Genomic DNA, 22,092 nt, shown 5'->3' on the forward strand with positions numbered 1-22,092 from the left:
AAACTCGTTAAAAAGTCCAGGTAAGTGAGTTCAAAACAAACAAATGTCCACAGTGACTTGTCCAAAAATCCAAAACAGGTGTAGTCGTGAAGCAAAATTTAAAGTGCACCACCACCGTGTAGATAACAAATGGCTCCTTACCAGATACCCCAGTAAGGAGTGCGTATCTTAAATACAATAGGGTGATTGACACTATTGGTGTTTTTGACTCCTCACCCAGGCCCGTGGGCTCAGATATTAAAGGTCTGTTCACCAGACTAAAGAATCTCACCACCTCTGAGATTCATGCCCAATGGGACATAGCCTTTTTTGAGACATACCTCAAGGAAAATATGGTCCCTAGGAGCCTGAGGTGGGAATTGAGCCCACATAGGGATGAACCCAACCTGGAGGGTTGGCATAAATTTTTTAATGATTCAGGTCTTTGTCTATTGCGATTTTTAGCCCAGAGAAAGAGCGAGAAACTCGCTCGCCTGGATGAAGAAATCAAATCCATTAGGGAATTACTATTACCTTTTGGTACAAGCGAGGAGTACAAGGAGCACTCTAAAAACCTTCTTAAAACTCTAGAGAAAGAGGATAAGGACCAGAGAATTAAAAAGAAAAAAAAGTACATTAGGGACAAAGAGGATTATCATTCCGGTGGGGTTTTCCTATGGCAGAAGAAGTTGGCCATTGAGAAGGAACAGATGGACACTCTTCCCCCAAATGTCCCGAATGACACGCAGAGGGGTTTCCCTGATGATGCCGGTAGGGGGAATATGGTTCACTATCCTACTGATTGGGTGAAGGGACCAGGTGACCTGCCAGATAGTCAAACTATCGCTAGTAGATTCCCACAGCAATCACTAGGAGGTACCCCTCTACTGCCATTCCCAAGACCTCTGGGAGGATCTCTGGGGAGTGGCCATAACAATGCCAAAAGGAATAATAAAAATAAAAATAAGAACCATAAGGGTCCTTATCAGAGGAACTTTCAGAGACCAGGTAATCATGGCACTTGGGGTTCCATCCAAGGCTCCAACCGGGAGAGACCGGTGTATTCCAACGGTCAGAGACCAGACAATTATGGTTCTTGGGGTCCCACCCAAGGTTTTGACCGGGAGAAATCGGTTTACTCCGATGGTAGAAACCTGTCTTATGAGGTCCCGACTCGGAATCTGTTCTTTCCATTGTCCGATTTCGAAGCCCCCGTTAGAGGGAGAATAAATGAGGACCATTTCCAACAAGCTTCTTTTTCCAACAGACCTCGTGACGTGCAGCACGATATAGGACCTACACCCTCCCAGTTCAATCATGACCCCAGGAATAATTGCGGGTGGGATTTTCCCAGGGACAACAGAGGCCTAAAAAGGCCTATAGAACCAAGAGGGGAGTCAGAGGGGGGAGGCGTGCACAATCAACTAAAGCGAAGAAGGCCCTAGGTGAGGGCATCTTCAACCTTAGCACGCAGGCTCTTTCTGACTCCGAAAAACGGCTTCTGGATAAAGGTCTGAAATTTGCTCCTCCCAGGATTATTAGCAAATTTCAGACCTACATGGATGTGCACAAATTTGTACGAAGTCTCAATATTAAAAGGTACATGTTGGGTAACCCCATTCGAGAGACGAATGGGCCTAGTTCAACCTTTCAGCACTCTGGCCTTGCCAATGCTTCACTCTTTAATCCTCCTGGGACACTGGCACCCAACATCAAAGTTTTTAAGGACATGGTGCTGAAGGATCTTGAAAAGATGGAGGTGAAGAAATACAAATTGGAGGGTGATTTACAAAAGGGTTTGGATAGCCTTTGTAAAAATAAGTCCCTTGTTATTAGACCTGCCGACAAAGGGGGAGGGATTGCTGTCCTAGATAGAAGCGACTACTTGAAAGAACTACATCGGATCACTGATGATAGGGAGACTTATAGTGTACTCAATAGGGATCCAGTGACCAAATACAAAAAAGTATTAACAGGAATAGTCGAGGAGGGTCTCCGTAAAGGGATCCTCACGGAGAAAGAGAAATCTTTTCTAGTACCTATTGCTCCGAGGACACCAGTCATTTACTATCTCCCTAAACTGCATAAGAGCACTACTTGCCCCCCTGGACGCCCAATAGTCAGTGGTATTGACTCAGTGACGTCCAGGGTGGGCAAGTATATAGATTTTTTCCTCCAACCTCTCGTGCGAATGATCCCATCGTATGTGAGAGATACCAAACACGTCCTCAATATATTGGACACTATCAAACCTAAACAGGGCTTGTGGCTTGTGACGGCAGATGTCACATCTTTATACACTATTATCCCTCACGACCTGGGTTTCGAAGCCGTTAGATATTATTTGGAACAAGATTCCAATCTGACTCAGATTCAGATTGATTTTATTTTGGAACTTTTAGAATTCGCTGCTAGGCACAATTATTTCTGGTTTGACAACCAGTTTTTCCATCAGGACAAAGGAGTTGCCATGGGGGCTAAGTATGCCCCCAGTCTTGCTAATCTGTTCATGGCCAAGTGGGAGGAGGACGTGGTCGATGCCCCTAGGAGGTCGGAGATAGTGCTTTGGGCACGATACATCGACGACGTCCTCCTCCTATGGGATGGCGATGAGCAGGACCTTCGGGGATATATGGAGGAGTTGAACAATAACACCCGAGGTATTAAATTCAACTATGAAGCCAGCCAGGAAGGGGTGAATTTCCTGGATCTAAACATCAGAGTGGATAAAGATAATTTTATCACTTCCACCTACTTCAAGCTCACAGACAGGAACTCTTATATCCCTTTGGGCAGCTGCCATCTGGACTCCTGGTTGAAATCGGTCCCTTTGGGGCAATACCTACGCCTTAGGAGGAATTGTACGGATATCTCTATGTTTGATGAACAAGCTAGGATCTTGTCTCAACGGTTCCGTGATAAGGGTTATGCAGCGGACCTATTATCTGAGGCATACCTCAAAGCAAGAAATAGAGAGAGATCGAGTTTGCTAACAGAGGGGGGGGGAAATAGGGATAAGCATCAGGTGTCCCTTCCTTTTGTCACTACTTTCTCGATGCAACATCGGAAGGTCAAACAATTGATCCGTAGACATTGGCATATCTTGACAGGGGATCAAATTCTTGGGACTGTTCTACCTGAAGTCCCTAGGGTCATTTTCAAAGGGGCCTCCACTTTGGGAAATAGGATTGCCCCCAGTGTGCAGAATCCCCCGGTTGAGAATAGATGTTTCTTCCAGAACCTTAAAGGGTTTTACAGGTGCAGGAACTGCCAAGTCTGTTCCTACAACGTTAATAAAAACTCCAAGATTCCCGATTTTGTCTCCACCAATACCCAGAGGAGATATACAGTTGAGCCGTTCATCACCTGCTCCTCTCAAGCGGTTGTATATCTCATTCAATGTCCCTGTGGACTTCAGTACATAGGGAGAACTAAGAGAGCTCTGAAAGTTAGATTGAATGAGCATATTGCCAACATCAAACGGGGCTTTGATAAGCACCCCTTATCAAGGCATTATGATGAAAAACACTGTAGAGATCCATCCAATACACTGTATATGGGGATCGATAAGTATAAACCGCACTGGAGGGGCGGAGCTTTGGTGAGGGAGATCTCACGGTTAGAAATGTTTTGGATATATAAGTTGAAAACTTACGCACCCTTTGGTATGAATATTGACACTGACGTGAATGCGTTTATAAATAACGCATAATGTGCATTACAACCAAGCATTTTTTTCTACACAATTTTTTATTTATTTTTATTTTTGGCTTCATGCCATTTTAATTCACTTTTATTTCATTTTTTGATATATGCGTTTTTATATATTTTTATGTGACCAAAAAACTTGTGTATAAGTTACCCATTGTGGGGTGTATGATTGTTCCCCTATTTTGTTCACTATTTAGACTGTAATTAGCATACTTTGGGGAACGTATATATGGATTTAAGATTACCATATTCATGTCCTATATGTTTTTTTTGGGGATGACATTTGATTTATTGTTACTGTTATCAACATTGGAACAAGTCCCCTCCTCCCCCTTGTTTCTGTCCTTTGCCATGGGGGCTCGAATTTATGGACATTGGAGGTCCTGTCCGTTTAAGGGCTGGGGTGGGTTCGTACTGATCAGAGGGTCGGCAGCTCCCCTTTCCCTTCACTCCCCTTTGCCGTTTGTCGGTGGAGGGAGGAGTTTTGTATGCCCATCTCTGCTGTGTGTACACAGTGGAGAATGAGGCTTAGTTCTGGCCGGGCGAGTTTGTATGCGGTTGTTCCGCTGCCACTCTGTCCAATTAGCGAGACGAGGCTCTATCAAGGCATTGCGCATGCGTACGCAGTTGCCTTTTCTGTTCAATGAGAACGAGGCCGGGCTGTGTTGAAGCGCTCACATGTCCGCGGTGGGCGGGGATGTGGTGCTTCTATCCAATCACGCCATGGGAGGGGCGGTACCAGGCTGTCGGCTGAGTATAGAGAGATGGGCGACGACGCTGTTGCGCGTCACTTCCGCCGCTCCGACCCCTGACCTCGTATCCCATTGGTGGTGATATGGAGGCTTGGTTGGACCTCGGTAACAACGAGGCTCGTCTGGACTGCTCCACAGCATATTTACTGTCAGGATATTGGCCCCACGAGGAGGACGTACGTCGTTCTCCGTTATTATTTTCATTGTTTATTTTGTGATTTATTTAGGTCCCCTTTTTTAATATTTACAATTGACCCGCACACGTCACTTCCGGTCTACACCCGGAAGTGCGGCTGAGTGGTCCTACGGAGGAGGTGATTTGGGCCAATATGTATGCATATATATTTGGGGCATCTTGGCGTGTCACCCATACCCCAGGACGACGTGATCTTTTCACGAAACGCGTTGGGTGGCGTGACACGCTTTCTGCCTCATTAGAAGTTGCAACTGAATAAGGATATCGTTTGGAGTTTGCGATCGGCCGACGCTTTTCCATTGACGATATGCTCTGTGTCCATTTACTTCTGTAAGTGCACTCCTTTTTATGTTCTTTTTTTAATAAACGGTGTTACACTATTTTGGATTGTTTGTTTCCTCCTTATGGTGAACATCTGCTTCTTGGTTGAAATTCATTTGAGTCCGGCACCAGTGGTCTCTTATCCTTCGAAGATCTGAGTCTGATGCATACCTTGTCTTGACCTTTAAGATACGCACTCCTTACTGGGGTATCTGGTAAGGAGCCATTTGTTATCTACACGGTGGTGGTGCACTTTAAATTTTGCTTCACGACTACACCTGTTTTGGATTTTTGGACAAGTCACTGTGGACATTTGTTTGTTTTGAACTCACTTACCTGGACTTTTTAACGAGTTTTTTATTTTTATTTATTTTTGATTTTCATTTAGTATTTTTTGCACATATTTCTTTGAAGCACTAGTACCATTGAGATTTCAGTATTGATTTATTAGTGCTTATTTATAACAATTGGTGTTATTTTATATGTGGTCTTACTTGTACTGCATGGGTATATGTCGCTAATGCATTTTCTATGTTGGGGTTTATGTTAATACTCTGCACAACATTGAGCACACATGCACTTCATTGTTTATTCACACCTTAATTTAAATATTAAGGATTGCGCAGTTCCATTATTTCTTTTTTTCAAGTCCTTTTTATATAGCATTTTTTGGTATATATTTTGAATTGCTGCATGACAAAAAAAATTTTGTTTGTTTTTTCACTGTAGCGCAGATTTTCTCTTCTCTTTTAGAGTGTAGCATGACCGCGCAATTGTCATTCAAATTGCGACAGCGCTGAAAGCTAAAAATTGGTCTGGGCAGGAAGGTGTCTAAGTGCCTGGTATTGAAGTGGTTAAAGAGGAACTGTAGTCTGCTCACATAATAATTTGTAATAAAAACCTCTTTGCCATTCTGAAGCTTCCCTCCAACCACTTTGCATATTATTTTATATATACTGGGATTCTGTAGTTGCCAAATATGCTGCAGAAATCTCCCTCCACTAAGTCTGGCTGCAGCCATTTTAACTGTGGGCAGCTGAAGGTGCTGCCTGTTCACTTCCTGGATTTACACAGAGGCACACTTAAAGCTTTTCAGCCTTCATTGGCCCTCTTATGACTCACCCCCCTCCCTTCCCACAAACTCACAAGAGAGAGAGAGAGCTGCACATGATGTCCTAGGCTAATGATCAGAGAACAAACAGGAAGTGGGCTGTATAAGGTATTTACTGGCAGAATAAAATGTTAAAACAACAAGGGCAGAAGAGTTAAAGCGGGAGTCCGCCGGGACTCCGCGTTTTTTTTTTTTTTTTTTTTTAAAGTCAGCAGCTACAAATACTGCAGCTGCTGACTTTTAAAATAGTGACACTTACCTGTCCAGCGCGCCCGCGATGTCGGCACCCGAAGCCGATCTCTAGATTGACACTCGAGTGCTGCCGCCGCCATCTTGGGTATGGGAATCAGGAAATGGAGCCTTTCGGCTTCATTTCCTGGTTCCCTACTGCGCATGCGCGAGCTGCGCTGCGCAATGAGGACGGTCCCCGCTGCCTCTGGGATCTGTGTGTTTCCCAGCAGGCAGCGGGGCACTTGCGGAAGGGGGCGGGCACTTGCGGAAAGGGGCGTAATGTACGCCCCTTTCCGCAGAGAGCTAGCCCGGAAGTGGGTGCAGTTACCTGGATTATCCAGGTAACTGCACCCCCCTCCCCCCTGAAAGGTGCCAATTGTGGCGCCGGAGGGGGGGAGGAATCCGATGAGCGGAAGGTCCATTTTAGGGTGGACCTCCGCTTTAATAGATGGAATGACTGAAGATCCCCTTTAAGTCCTTAAAATGTTTATTGATCTATCCCAGCCAGGCTGTTAACACCTGTACAGAATGTTAATATTCAAATACAAGTTATTAACCTTAATAAGAATGAAAAGGTTAATGGAAAGGTTAGGGCCCTTTGCCATGTGCATTACTGCAACGTGAAATATTTGTGTGTTTAAAGAGTCACTGTCTCCATGTCCATTAAGGACAGCAACTGGCACTCACCTTGCTGGCGATCCCCCTTTGCAGGTAGTGATAAGACCCAGTGTATTTGGTTACAGAGGAGCATGTCACCTCCTCTGTGGTAGCGTTTAGGTGTCATAGCCAGCCAGGCAGAGGGATTGAGGTCACTGCTCCCCCTATCCTGGGGATTTTAGGGTTGGCTGTAAAGGAAAATTAGAGGCAGAGGAACACAGGCAAAGTATCAGTGAGTTGGGGGACCTTCTAAGCAGACTCGGTCACTTTTCCTTCAATTAGCAAGATGACGTTTCCTCTCTAAGGCAGCCATCTATTTTAAATTAGTTGCAAATGCAACCAAAAACTGGACCACATTTTTCTGTTTACTGGGTGATGAAGGGTGAATAAAAACTAAAGGAGCCACAGTGTGCCAGTGGTGTAGATATTCCATGACCAAAATAAGGGACAATTCAAGCAAATTTCAACAACAATTTCCAAAACCTTCCAAACAGTCAAATACTATGATGGATGACCTAAAATGAGAAACTCTCATGGTCTATTCACAGTTGCTCCCTATTTTGCGAGTTTGATTTTAGTCTACACAGCAATTTACTGGAGTTATCACATAACTGCAGGAATCAATAATACTGAGGAGTTAAAACAACTAGGCGCAGCCATTTTAAAACATCTAATATGCTGTGTTGCACTTTATGGACTCTTGTGTATTGTTTTGTTTTCCCTTTTTACAATGCCTGTGTAATGTATACTGAAGAGGATGTATGATTTAATGTCTCCTTCCTCCAATACAGGTCTATACTTCCTATCCTTTCTCGTTCTCTGCTATGGTCATATGGATAGGTCCCAAAGCCGGGGATACAGGAAGTAACAATCAACACTTCCTGTTCCATGTCATGTCCTTTCTTAACTGAAAAGCTGAAGATTCAGTCATTACGCACACAGAATACACTGTGTCCCTGGAATGGCGCCCACATGAAAAACAGTACATATTATCACGACAGCTAATTAAACAGTGGGGGGGGGGAGGATGTCCACAAATATTCACAATGAACAAGTTGGCAGGCGTTCGCAAAAAAATACAGCATTAAAGTGTAACTGCGTGTCGTTTCTAAGTGCTTATACAGCCTGTACAAGGTTTATACAGGTTTCCTTTTGCATTAAATCCAATGTTTTAAAAACAATTGAGTGTTAGAAGGAAGAGGGCACCACCAATGTTCCTTCAAACACTTCAATGCTAACCCCATTGTTGGAGAGCAGCCTCCAAGGACTCAATCTAGGATGACGTAACGCACAATCAATAGAGTTCAGCGGTCCTACAAATAAAAAAGGCTGGTAGGGTAAAGTGAATCTAAAAAAATTGTTAGAGTGGAGGGTCAGGAAGAAAGAGCTCCCAGGGGCATATGCGAGAGTCAACTCGTTTTTTGTCAATTAATGGAGAAGACTCACTGAGACTCAAGACCTGGAAGAGCGAGAGAAGATGGCAGCATTGTCAACAGAGGGATTTGAGTGCGGACAATGCACAGCTGGAGAAGGGCACTTTTGGAGACAAATCTGCCATAATGTCCAAATTTTTGGTAAAAGCCCTGGGAACATATAGCATACAGAAACGCTTTAAATTATTTTGATCAAACATTTGCCCTAAAGCTGCCAGTGCAGACCTTCTAATGAAATGCTGTCAAGCCGAGCTCCTCTAGGTTTTATACTCTAAATCAAGGGTCGCAAAACTGCAGCCCTTTGGTTGCCTTTATCTAGCCCTTGAGGAACTATTCATCCCACCGATATGAGACACTATTCTGCCCTATGGCATCAAAAATGGGGCATAATTCTTGTCATTGACATCAATAATGAAGTGCCATTTCTCCCACTAACACCAACAATGGGGCATTATTCCTCTCCCGAATACCAAAGATGGGGCACCATTTACTCCCACTGATGCCAGAAAGATTTTTTTTAATCCCGCTGGCCACAGTCTGGCCCCGTAAAGTCTGAAGAATAGTAAACTGGCCATTTGTTTTGAAAGTTTGGAGACTCCGGCTATAAAACAATAATGTAGAACAAGTGGGCATATCAGGAGTTCTCATTTGACAGTAAACTTGCTCCAGATCAGTGACTACTGGCCATAAGTGAGTCAGATGAGTGCACTTTGTTCTGTATGCCTGTGACCCTCATTGAGCCAACAGCAGGCTAAAGCCCACTGTCGGCGGATGTCGCTAAGCAGGTCCAGGCTCTGGAAAGATCCAAACTTTAAAAAGTCGAGATCAACCCAGACTCCTGAGCAGCAGCTGGCTCAGGCACCAAGCACACCACAAGAGCCTGAGCAAGCTCCCGCTTCCTGCACAGCCTGGTACTCCAGTGAGCGGTGGAGAGCAGAGAGCTGGTGGCTGTCACTGGCTCTCTGCTCAGTGAAGACTGAGAAACGAGTGATCAGCTGTCTTTGATCACTTGGTTCTCAGTCTTAGAGGTGGTGGGTCACAGATGCAGCATCAGACTATCGCATTGGACCACCTAGGGGAGAATGTATGTTTGTTGTTTTAATTCCTATACTTTTCTTTTAAGATTTATCACAAAATCTAAGGCTCGGTTCACATAGTAGGCGGCACGACTTGCAGCGCCGCGACCTGCCGCGACCTCAGCGGCGACTTGCAAAACGACTTCTGTATAGAAGTCAATACAAGTCACCCGAAGTCGCCGCAAAAGTAGTACAGGAACCTTTTTTCTAAGTCGGAGCGACTTGAGTCGCTCCTATTAGAACGGTCTTGTAGTACAGAACGGGGCGTGACTTGTCAGGCGGCGAAGTCGCCTGGACAAGTCGCCCCTGTGTGAACCGAGCCTTAGGGTCCATTTAAACAACCCATCTAGTTTATATCAAATCAGGTAGTGCTAAAAACAAGTGAAAATGCAGTTGATTAAGCAAAATAAATCCTGGAAAAATCTGACAGCACAGCACCTGGTCCCTTTTCAATCAGTTAAATTAGCAGTAAAAATATGGAAAAACATTGTTCTTAGTTTACTAGGGTCATTGGTTCACATCTCGACCATGGTACTACCTGCCTGGCTGCATGTTCTCCCTGTGTTGGTTTCCTCTGGGTATTCAGGTCTCCTCCCACACTCCAAAGACACTCTTGTTGGTTTTTTGGCTCCTGTCTAAATTGGCCCTAGTATGTGTATGTATAAATGCGAGATAAGGACCTTCAATTGTAAGCTCCTTGAGGGCAGGGAATGATGTGAATGCATAATATATGTAAAGCGTTGCGTAAATGGAGGGTGCTATATAAAAGTACCTGTAATAATTAAATACATTTACAGATAATATTTAGCATGCTTGCAACTGTCCTCAGATCAAGAGTTTTGCCTTTCAGAAACACTCATTTCTGTTGGTTAGTCAACTCAACACTGTCAGAAGGCTCACATCACTGTACCAGCCAAATTAATTGGACCGACCATACCTCGTATAACTGATGATTGCCAAGTGGCATTTAACAAGAATGGCAATTCATTGCATGAGTATTAAAGGGATTTTTATTTTTTTTTATAAAAACCCAAATGAACAAAAAATGTTTTAACTGGAAAAATGCTGTGTAAAAGAGAAAAAGAGGTCTTCAGTATATCAGCCAATCAGATTATTTCATTTTCTAACCTGCACTCAAAAATGACATCTGGACTTCTTGGCTGGCTATGAATAATACAATCCGAATTTAAAATCTTCAGATCCACCACAACCCACTATTGATGAAATGAGCAGATTGTTTAGGGAGTCCCGATATTATAAAGTTTTGGTAAACATGAAGGAAATTGTACCGAGATTGCTCAGGATAGAACATATGTGACCAACGTATTTAATCACTACAGATCACATATAAAACCCCACTTTACTTTTCTTCATCCCATGATATCTGGGCATGCTCATTTCTAGCTACAGAAACATTATCACGTCACCAATTGGCATCTAGATGTGAACGCAACTACATTACAAACTAAAAATATACCATGTAGTTAATAAAACAGACATGCAAATGTTAAGCAAATATGGAAGCATAATGGTAAAAATGACTCGGCATTCTGGCGCTCTCTTGCAATGCAAATAAGAGACTGTGCTGTTGGGTAATATTACAGGATGCAGCACCATGTTACTCATTATTGCCAGGAAAGCTGTATAAACGTCATCTGTATTCAGGATCCCAGAGTCCAAACAATCATTTGCATGACAGTCTCTTTCACTTAATATATCCTGCTGGATCCTAAGTCAGAGGTTACTGATAGACAGATGTCTCACTGGAAGTGATGGGCAGTGAGGCATCCTTGAATCCTTTTCAGTTACACTAGGACCTGCTGGGATGAAACCCGTAAAAAAATTGCATATGTATTGTGTATATTTTATTACCATTTGTTTAATGCGGAGATCTCCAAACTCTACCTTTATACAGCCCTTGAGGCACTATTGATACCACACCAAGAATGGGGCATAATTCCTCCCACCGACACCGACAGGGGAACCATTCCTCCCACCGACACCGACAGGGGGAACCATTTCTCCCACCGACACCGACAGGGGGAACCATTTCTCCCACCGACACCGACAGGGGGAACCATTTCTCCCACCGACACCGACAGGGGGAACCATTTCTCCCACCGACACCGACAGGGGGAACCATTTCTCCCACCGACACCGACAGGGGGAACCATTTCTCCCACCGACAGGGGGAACCATTTCTCCCACCGACACCGACAGGGGGAACCATTTCTCCCACCGACACCGACAGGGGGAACCATTTCTCCCACCGACACCGACAGGGGGAACCATTTCTCCCACCGACACCGACAGGGTGAACCATTTCTCCCACCGACACCGACAGGGGGAACCATTTCTCCCACCGACACCGACAGGGGGAACCATTTCTCCCACTGACACCGACAGGGGGAACCATTTCTCCCACCGACACCGACAGGGGGAACCATTTCTCCCACCGACACCGACAGGGGGAACCATTTCTCCCACCGACACCGACAGGGGGAACCATTCCTCCCACCGACACCGACAGGGGGAACCATTCCTCCCACCGACACCGACAGGGGGAACCATTCCTCCCACCGACACCGACGGGGGAACCATTCCTCCCACCGACACCGACGGGGGAACCATTCCTCCCACCGACACCGACGGGGGAACCATTCCTCCCACCGACACCGACGGGGGAACCATTCCTCCCCCCGACACCGACGGGGGAACCATTTCTCCCACTGGCAACAAAGATGGGGCACGGTTTTACTGATGTCAAGACAATTTCTACTCTCACCAACCATTGTTGCGCACGTCCCCCCCACACAAAATCTGAAGGACAGTAAACAGGCCCTTTGTTTAGAAAGTTTGAAAACCCCTGGAATGCAAACAAAGAGCATCAGCACTAGGGGCATCAGTTTGAATCCCAATAAGGACAGTACCTGCATGGAGTTTGCATGTTCTCCCTTCACTTGCATGGGGTTCCTCTGCATTCTTAAATTTCTTCCCACATGCCAAAGACATGCTGATATGTTAAATAGCCTTAGTATGTGTATGTATAGGGACCCTAGATTGTAAGCATCCAATACAATAAAAAAAAAAAAAAAAAAAAAAAAAAAAAAAAAACTTTGTATGATAACATATATTTCAAATGCCCAAATGCTTCAAATCAGTTACATAGGGAGCATTTTGACACAGTCATACATTTTTAGAGGATCAGAATTGCACTTTTGAACTTGGATAGGATGCCCAGTAGTTATATTTGTGAATAGCTATTCTGCTTTACAAACAGCAAAGGCGAAGGTGTTCCCAGCTTACTAATATAGGGTGAAACAAAAGGCGAGCTGGAGCACTATCACGATACCAAGATGACAGACTAAACATGTGATGAGAGGAAAAAAAAAATCTAACTGACCCTCTGGTTTCTATACTGTGAATCACTGACCTAGAACAAGCATGCAGATAAAGACATCTCACTTTTCCCTGACTGGTTATATACAATACATGATTTAAAAAAAAAAATGTCGAGTACGTAGGAAAAGGTCCACCTACCACCAACTCTGCAAACATAGCATCAAGCTCCTCAATCGGGGGAACGGGCAATGCCGGCTCCATTGTCTGCAGGGCAAAGCTGCTGTCATTTCGTAATCGATATGTAATCTCTGGATGATCATTACTCCGAAAACAGCAGAAAATGAAGGAGATCCCTCGGTTACTTCTCTTCCGCGGCGCCATGTCCCAGAGATTCTAGGAGCAGGTTATACCCAAGAAATCCTAAAAAAAGAAAATGAATATTAATATTTCAGAAGTATTCTTCAAACTGATTTTAAAATAAATATACCAATAATTTCAGCTGTGTATCTGGAAACCTAATAAATATGTCACCCCCTTTATCCTAGGTCTTTGCTTTCATGATTGTGCAGTGCATTCTCATCCCACAACATGTAGTTACGTTTCTGCGCAAAGTTCAGTCTTTTGTGAGTGCAGGTTGATTTTGCTAGCAGAACCTTACTGGAAAAGCTTTGGATAGTTGTGTTACTCTTGCAAACCTGGAAAAGTTGAACTCAACTGGACTTGTTCTGTACAGGGTTGAACATTATTACCCAGTACTAGCAATAGCCTACGTAAATGAGCACCTTCAAAATCTTCACTCTTGCATATCATTTAAATTCGGTATGGCTCTAGGTGGAAATACGGAAAAGGCTAATTTTACAATTGGATTGAGCATCACTGGTGAGAACGAAAATGCACCAGTGGTGGGTCACCAGTACATTCTGCACATAAGAATGTATTGACAACACTGCATTGAGCAAAATGAATCAGTACAAACAAGTTTGTTTATAAATTAAAGACGGATTTTAGGTATGGAATTTTTTTTTATAGTTTGGCCCAACGCACCTACTATACCTGTAGGATCTGCTTCTAAGTTCTGTGATAAGCGACTGCCTTGCTGCATTGTGAACACAGGAGGTCTTCGGCTCGGCATAGATACCATTTAGAGATCATTTGCACTTTCTCAATGCAAAGCATTCTCTAATTGGACGAGGTGGAGAGGTGGGGCTATGAGGTCATGCTCTCCACCTCATCCAATCAAAGAATGCTTTCGTTGAGAAAATGTATGGCTCCTGTGCCGCCTACCCCCCCCCCCCCCCCCCCCGTTTGTTGCTTCTTCTCAAGGTGGAATAAATGTGGTTCTGCTAATCTATCCTCATCGCCGAGCTCCTCAATGCCTCTTAATCATTTTGATTGCCCTTCTCTGAACTTTCTCAAGTTCCCCAATATCCTTTTAGTGAACTACTAGCCAAAACTGAACTGCATATTCCAGATGAGAATTTACTAATGCTTTGTACAGGTTTTAATCAGATTCTCAATGAAATGAATGAAAAAATTAAATGTGGGCAGCAGAGTTCGTTTTTATAATCATTACAGCCAATTATCTTTTTTTATGTGAAGGTTTTACGACAGTTGAATAACCTTAAAACAAACTTGCAATCACTGAGTAGCTAGTAAACTGTCTGTTCGATGCAACAGCAAGCACCTCTGCTCATTACCACCATGATTTTCTAGAACCTGGGAATCCTTAAACCATGAGGCGCTCCAATGTGCTGATATTAGCTTCAAACTTTGAATGTGACAGCTAGCAAAGAGCCTGCAATTGGGGGGGGGGGGGGGGGGGAGAATAGAGGTATTGCATTGCAAACAGGTCAGCAAAAACGGCTTCCCAGATACCCACAGTAAACAAGATTTACTAAAACTGGAGCACTTAGAATATGGTACAGCTGAGCATGATAGCCAATCAGCTTCTAACTTCAGCTTGTTCAGTAAATCTCCCCCATTATTTCCCGAATGATGATCCTGCATTGTCATCTGTAATTTGCACTCCCAGTTGAGACAACAAGGAGGCACGCCATCGCAAATTGCTCAGACATGGTCACTATTGTCACTATTAGAAAATCAGTCCACAGCAAGCATGTGCAAACATTGTAGAAGGAACTGCATGTAAACAGGGAGTGACTTAAAGCGGAACTACACTGTATCTGAGCACCACAAATCATGAATTCATTTGTAATGCTCAGAGCAAAATCACCCACCCATCCATGTCTCCATGCTTTACTTTGCTGACAAATCGCTTTGAAAAATACCCCCCTAACATTTCTGGGCACGGCCATCTTGAGAAAGGGCAGACAATTGATATAGCATTTACTTCCTGGCATCCATATGCCCTTAGTATGCAGACAGGAAAGGGTGCATAGCTGAGAAATATATGGTATATATGAAATCACTATGTAAAATTTAAAATAATGTAAAATAAGTTGAAAACAAGTAAATATGATATACTTTCTAAACTATTTAATAATGCTAGCAGCATAAGGATTATATATAGTCAATATGATGGATAGAGTGACCTTTCCCTTTAAAAAGCTTAAGGAGATCAGCAACAATGGGAGATGAAAACAAATTAAAAAAAAATATATATTTTACTTAAAAAATAAATAAAAATAAGAACAAATGCGATACACAAAGCTTTTATTAACCACTTCAGCCCCGGACCATTTTGCTGGCCAAAGACCAGACCACTTTTTGCATTTTGCCACTGCGTCGTTTTAACTGACAATTGCGCGGTCGTGCAACATGGCTCCCAAACAAAATTGAAGTCCTTTTTTTTTCCACAAATAGAGCTTTCTTTTGGTGGCATTTGATCACCCCTGCGGTTTTTATTTTCTGCGCTATAAACAAAAATATAGCGACAATTTTGAAAAAAAAAACGCATTTTTTTAACTTTTTGTTATAATAAATATCCCCCAAAAATATATTTAAAAAATTGTTTTCCCTCAGTTTAGGCCGATACGTATTCTTCTACATATTTTAGGTAAAAAAAAAAAAAAAAACGCAATAAGCGATTGATTGGTTTGCGCAAAAGTTATACCGTTTACAAAATAGGGGATAGTTTTATGGCATTTTTATTAATTTTTTTTTTCTAGTAATGGTGTCGATCAGCGATTTTTATTGTGACTGCAACATTATGGCAGACACAACGGACATTTTTTACACATTTTTGGGACCATTGTCATTTATACAGCAATCACTGCTATACAAATGCAGTGATTCCTGTGTAAATGACACTGGCAGTGAAGGGGTTAACCAGTGGGTGGCAGTGTAGGGGTTAAGTGTTCCTAGGGGGGTGTTACTAACTGTTGGGGGGCTGGGCTTTCTTTTAGTGAACACTGATCTCTGCTCCAATCACATGGAGCAAAGATCAGCATCACTTGTTGCTAGGCAGAATGGGGAGATGCTGTTTACAAACGGCATCTCTCCGTTCAGCCGCCCCATGAGACGATCGCGGGTATGCCCGCGGCGATCGAGTCCGCGGGACTCGCGACCGGACGCACGGGGGTCCCGACCAGCACGCGAGCATGCCGCCGGCGCGCGCAATGGCAAGGCGGCATTAAAGAGTGGACGTACGTGTACGCCAATATGCCTGCCCGTGCCATTCTGCCGACATACATCGGCGTGTGCTGGTCGGGAAGTGGTTAAATGAAATGTCACCCAGTTAGGGTCTGGATCTACTCCAACCCCTTCCCCACCTTTAGACCCTTTAACAAGATCTAAATGCCAGGAAGCGGAGGTGGGCATTCCAATAGGATGACTGCTGTGATTGGCAATCACAGTGGTCACTTTATTATGCAGGATTTATATAGCGCCAATAGTTTGTGCAGCACTTTATATGAACGGAAAGCTCCTGATCGCTAGTATACATCAGGAGCTTTCCAGTACCTGCTTGTTACAGTACTGTGCAGAAAGCACACTCAGCACAGGAAAGTATTTACCTAGGGATGAATATATATATAAAAAGAATTTATATATACACACACATACATTATATATATATATATATATATAGATATATATATATATATATATATATATATATATATATATATATATATATATATAGATATATATATATATATATATATATATATATATGCAGCCGCTCGGCGTTAAAGCCCACCTGCCAAGAGGCCGCATATATGCACCTGCATCATTCTGAACGAGGAGGTTGGCTGCTCAGCATAAGCACAATTCAGAGATTGCTTTGCATTTTTTAAATTAATGCCAAGCATTCTCTGACTTCAGGAGGTGGAGAGCGTGATGTTACCACCCCACCTCCTCCAGTCAGAGAACACATTGCATTCATTCATGACATGCAAAGCATTTTCTGTATGATGCCCGTGCCAAGTGGCTGACCTCCTGTCTTCAGAATGCAACAGGCAGCCTGAAGAATGTGGAGATCACCAGAGTAGCAGTGTCTACTACAGTGATTTCCAGCTTCCGGGGACATCAGCCAGGTATGGTATACAACAATACACAGTGAGGGGACATTTACTAAAAACCGATGCACACAGAATCTGGTGCAGCTGTGCATTGTAACCAATCAGCGTCCAGGTTTTATTGTCAATGCTTAATTGAACAAGCTGAAATTAGAAGCCGCTTGTTTACTATGCACAGTTGCACCAGATTTTATGTCCGGTTCACACTGAGGCAGCACGACTTACAGCGCGACTGCCTCAGGCGACCCAGACGCGACCGCTGCAGCGACTTGCAAAACGACTTCTGTATAGAAGTCAATGCAAGTCGCCCCCAAAGTCGTACAGGAACCTTTTTCTAAGTCAGAGCGACTTGTGTCGCTCCGATTATAGTTTCATAGTTTCATAGTTAGTAAGGTTGAATAAAGACACCAGTCCATCCAGTTCAACCTGAGTGAGTGTCTACAATTGTCCCTATCCTTGTACTTTGCACACTTACATCGGTCCCTACCCTCAAGGAGCCCACAATCCAAGGTCCCCACCCATATACTAGGGCCAATTTTAGACAGAAGCCAATTAACCTACCTGCATGTCTTTGGAGTGTGGGAGGAAACCGGAGTACCCGGAGGAAACCCACGCAGGCACAGGGAGAACATGCAAACTCCAGGCAGGTAGTGTCGTGGTTGGGATTTGAACCAGCAACCCTTCTTACTGCTAGGCGAGAGTGCTAACCACTACACCACTGTGCCGCCCGATTAGAACGGTTCCATTGTACAGAACGGGACGCTACTGACAAGTCGTCCCAGTGTGAACCGACCCTTATAGTAAATCCCCACCATAGTTATATTAGCCCATGCTGTATAAAATGCCCTTACCTCAAATTCTTCTTTAACCCCTTGCCGAAGGGCTCACGCTGATATACATTGGCGGAGGGGCACGTACAGGCATATTAACGTACTTGTACATTGCCCTTTAAGATGCGGCCTTGTGGGCATGCGCCGTGTGCTCAGCGAGTGTGATTGCGCGTCCCGTGGACTCGATGGAGAGGAAGAATGGGGAAATGCTGATGTAAACAAGCATTTCCCTGTTCTACCTAGTGACACTGAATACAGCTCCCTGTGATCAGGAGCGGTGATCAGTCTCGTGACGAACATAGCCTAGACCCCCCCCCCCCACAGTTAGAATCACTCCCTAGGACACACTTAAGCGCTGCTGCGCCCCCTCGTGGTTAACCCCTTCACTGCCAGTCGCATTTACATAGTAATCTGTGCATTTTTAATCACACTGATCACTGTATAAAGGTGAATAGTCCCAAAATAGCGCCAAAAGTGTCCAATCTGTCCGCCATGGCGCAGTCATGATAAAAATCGCAGATCACCGGCATTACTAGTAAAAAAAAAAAAAAAACAAACAAAAAAAATATATAAAAAAAGGCAATAAAACTATCTCCTATTTTGTAGACGCTATAACTTTTTTGCAAACCAAACGCTTATTGCAAATTTTTTTACCAAAAATATGTAGAAAAATACGTATCGGCCTAAACTGAGGGAAAAAAATAATATTTATATATTTTTTGGGGATATTATAGCAAAAAAAAAAAAAAAAAAAAATTGTATTTTTACTGTTTTACTAGTGCAAAAAATAAAAACCGCAAAGGTGATCAAATACCACCAAAAGAAAGCTCTGTTTGTGGGGAAAAAAGGACCTAAATTTTGTTTGGGAGCCAGGTCGCATGACCGCGCAATTGTCAGTTAAAACGACGCAGTGCTGAATCGCAAAAAATGCTCTGGTCTTTGGGCAGCCAAATGGTCCTGGCTGAAGTGGTTAAAAGTGGTTGCCCAGTGAAGTGAACCGTCTTCCCCTTTCTACACCCCTTCCAAAGTGCAGATCATGTTAAAAATCTTTCTTCATCTGCCAGCAATACATAGGGAAGGGCAGAGAGACTGCACACTGTGTGAGAGCTGATTGGAGGAAAGGTACACACCCCTCCTCCACATAGACAGAGGAATGAAGTAATATGCAGAGCTGTATTCTGAATAGACAAGCTCTCTGCTTATTTCTCTCTAAGCTCCCTCCCCGACACAAATTTTTAACTCATGTTATCTCATAGGAATGAGGCACCAGAGAGAAACGACACTTAGAGCTTTGGAGACAGACAAGTAAACACTGCAGATATATGTGCTTCATTCAAATTTCATGAATGGGGTTTACGACCACTTTAACCACTTGCCGACCGCCGCACGCCGATGTACGTCGGCAGAATGGCACGGGCAGGCATAAGGGCTTACACGTACGTCCCTTGCCTCCCGCGGGTCGGGGGCCCGATCAGGCCCCCGCCCGGTGCCTGCGGCGGTCGGTATTCGTTCGGGAGCGATCCCGGACGAGGGGACGGCCATTCATTCATGGCCACCCCCTCGCGATCGCTCCCGGCGAATGAAATTGTCCGGTGACATCACTTCCTCTCCTGTAATGTAAACACAGGAGAGGAAGTGATGTATTCTCTCCTCCGTGTCGGTAGTTTTCGTTCCGGCACCGAGGAGAGAGCATCGGTGAGTTGCACAAGCACTACACTACACAGTAGAACATGCCAGGCACACTCACACCCCCCCTTTACCCCCCGATCACCCCCCAATTACCCCTGCCCCCCCCAGTCACAGTGACACCAATTGCTTTTTTTTTTTTTTTTTTTTGCATTGGTGTCATTTGTGACTGTAATAACTGTTAGGGCAGTTAGAGTTAGCCCCCTTTAGTTCTAATGTGCCCCGCTAACCCCCCCAATAAAGGTTTAACCCCGTGATCACCCCCCCGTCGCCAGTGTCACTAAGGCTGGGTTCACATTGCAGCGGTTTATGAGAACGAATGTGATTCGCACCGCACTGCAGTGCAAATCACATCCGATCTCTGTGCGATTCGAGTTCAGCCATTCGCCGCACCCGCCGCAAATTCGCACGGGACCCTTTTTTTGGCCCGCAGCAGAATCGGATCGCATGGGTGTTCACACCATGCGATCCGAGTTTGCAGATCGCACTGCGATATGCGAACTGATCTGGGGGTGTCAGTAACATTTCACTGACACTCCCAGCAGTTCGCATAGGGCAGTGTGAACTGCCGCCGGGAGGCATGCGATGCGGGAACCCGCCGCGGATTCGCGGCGTTTCCGCATCGCTCCAGTGTGAACCCAGCCTAATAAGCGATCATTTTTCTGATCGCCGTATTAGTGTCACAGGTGACGCTAGTTAGGCAGGTAGGTATTTAGGTTCGCCGCAGCTTTTTATAGCGCCAGGGACCCCCATATACTACCGCATAAAGCCCCCTGATTGCCCCCTAGTTAACCCTTTCACCAGTGATCACCATATAACTGTTACAGGTGACGCTGGTTGGTTAGTTATTTTTTTTATAGTTTCAGGGCACCCGCCATTTATTACCTAATAAAGGTTTAACCCCCTGATCACCCGGCGGGTGTCATTTGTGACTGTAATAACTGTTAGGGCAGTTAGAGTTAGCCCCCTTTAGTTCTAAGGTACCCCCCTAACCCCCCCAATAAAGGTTTAACCCCGTGATCACCCCCCGTCGCCAGTGTCACTAAGGCTGGGTTCACATTGCAGCGGTTTATGAGAACGGATGTGATTCGCACCGCACTGCAGTGCAAATCACATCCGATCTCTGTGCGATTCGAGTTCAGCCATACAGACAGTATGGCTGAATTCGTGTCGCACCCGCCGCACCCGCCGCAAACTCGCACGGGACCCTTTTTTTGGTCCGCAGCAGAATCGGATCGCATGGGTGTTCACACCATGCGATCCGAGTTTGCAGATCGCACTGCGATATGCGAACTGATCTGGGGGTGTCATTAACATTTCACTGACACTCCCAGCAGTTCGCATAAGGCAGTGTGAACTGCCGCCGGGAGGCATGCGATGCGGGAACCCGCCGCGGATTCATGGCGTTCCCGCATCGCTCCAGTGTGAACCCAGCCTAATAAGCGATCGTTTTTCTGATCGCTGTATTAGTGTCACAGGTGACGCTAGTTAGGCAGGTAGGTATTTAGGTTCGCTGCAGCTTTTTATAGCGCCAGGGACCCCCATATACTACCGCATAAAGCCCCCTGATTGCCCCCTAGTTAACCCTTTCACCAGTGATCACCATATAACTGTTACAGGTGACGCTGGTTGGTTAGTTATTTTTTTTATAGTTTCAGGGCACCCGCCATTTATTACCTAGTCTCACTAGTGTACCCCTAAATTTAGGGGTGTCTACTTTCCAAAATGGGGTCATTTGGGGGGGGTTTGTGGCATCTTGGCATTTTATGGCCTTCAAAACTGTAACGCCCTTAGAAAGCCTGAAGGCGGTGCTTGGTTTTCGGGGCCCCGTACGCGGCTAGGCTCCCAAAAAGTCCCACATATGTGGTATCCCCGTACTCAGGAGAAGCAGCAGAATTTATTTTGGGGTGTCATTTCACATATGCCCATGGCATGCGTGAGCAATATATCATTTAGTGACAACTTTGTGAAAAAAAAAAAAAAGTTTGTAATTTTCCCGCAACTTGTGGCAAAATATAAAATATTCCATGGACTCAACATGCCTCTCAGCAAATAACTTGGGGTGTCTACTTTCTAAAATGGGGTCATTTGTGGGGGTTTTGTGCCATCTTGGCATTTTATGGCCTTCAAAACTGTAATAGGTAGTGAGGCGTGAAATCAAAAATTTACGCCCTTAGAAAGCCTGAAGGCGGTGCTTGGTTTTCGGGGCCCCGTACGCGGCTAGGCTCCCAAAAAGTCCCACATATGTGGTATCCCCATACTCAGGAGAAGCAGCAGAATTTATTTTGG

General features: G+C 44.6%; 1 protein-coding gene across 6 annotated transcripts in view; it reads right to left on the minus strand.

The window, feature by feature from the left end:
* Positions 1-22,092, minus strand: part of DAAM1 (dishevelled associated activator of morphogenesis 1) — a 295,770-nt gene that overhangs the window by 122,738 nt on the left and 150,940 nt on the right. For all 6 annotated transcript variants that reach the window (XM_077464407.1, XM_077464402.1, XM_077464406.1 and 3 more), the window contains one exon: positions 13,008-13,229. In XM_077464407.1, coding sequence (XP_077320533.1) covers positions 13,008-13,190 — 183 coding nt within the window. In that variant the 5' untranslated portion in view covers positions 13,191-13,229. The remainder of the gene's footprint in view (positions 1-13,007; positions 13,230-22,092) is intronic.

The sequence above is a fragment of the Lithobates pipiens genome, unplaced genomic scaffold, assembly GCF_037356315.1.
Source record: "Lithobates pipiens isolate NorthernLeopardFrog02 unplaced genomic scaffold, aLitPip1_a1.2 Scaffold_30, whole genome shotgun sequence".
Lineage (NCBI taxonomy): Eukaryota > Metazoa > Chordata > Amphibia > Anura > Ranidae > Lithobates > Lithobates pipiens.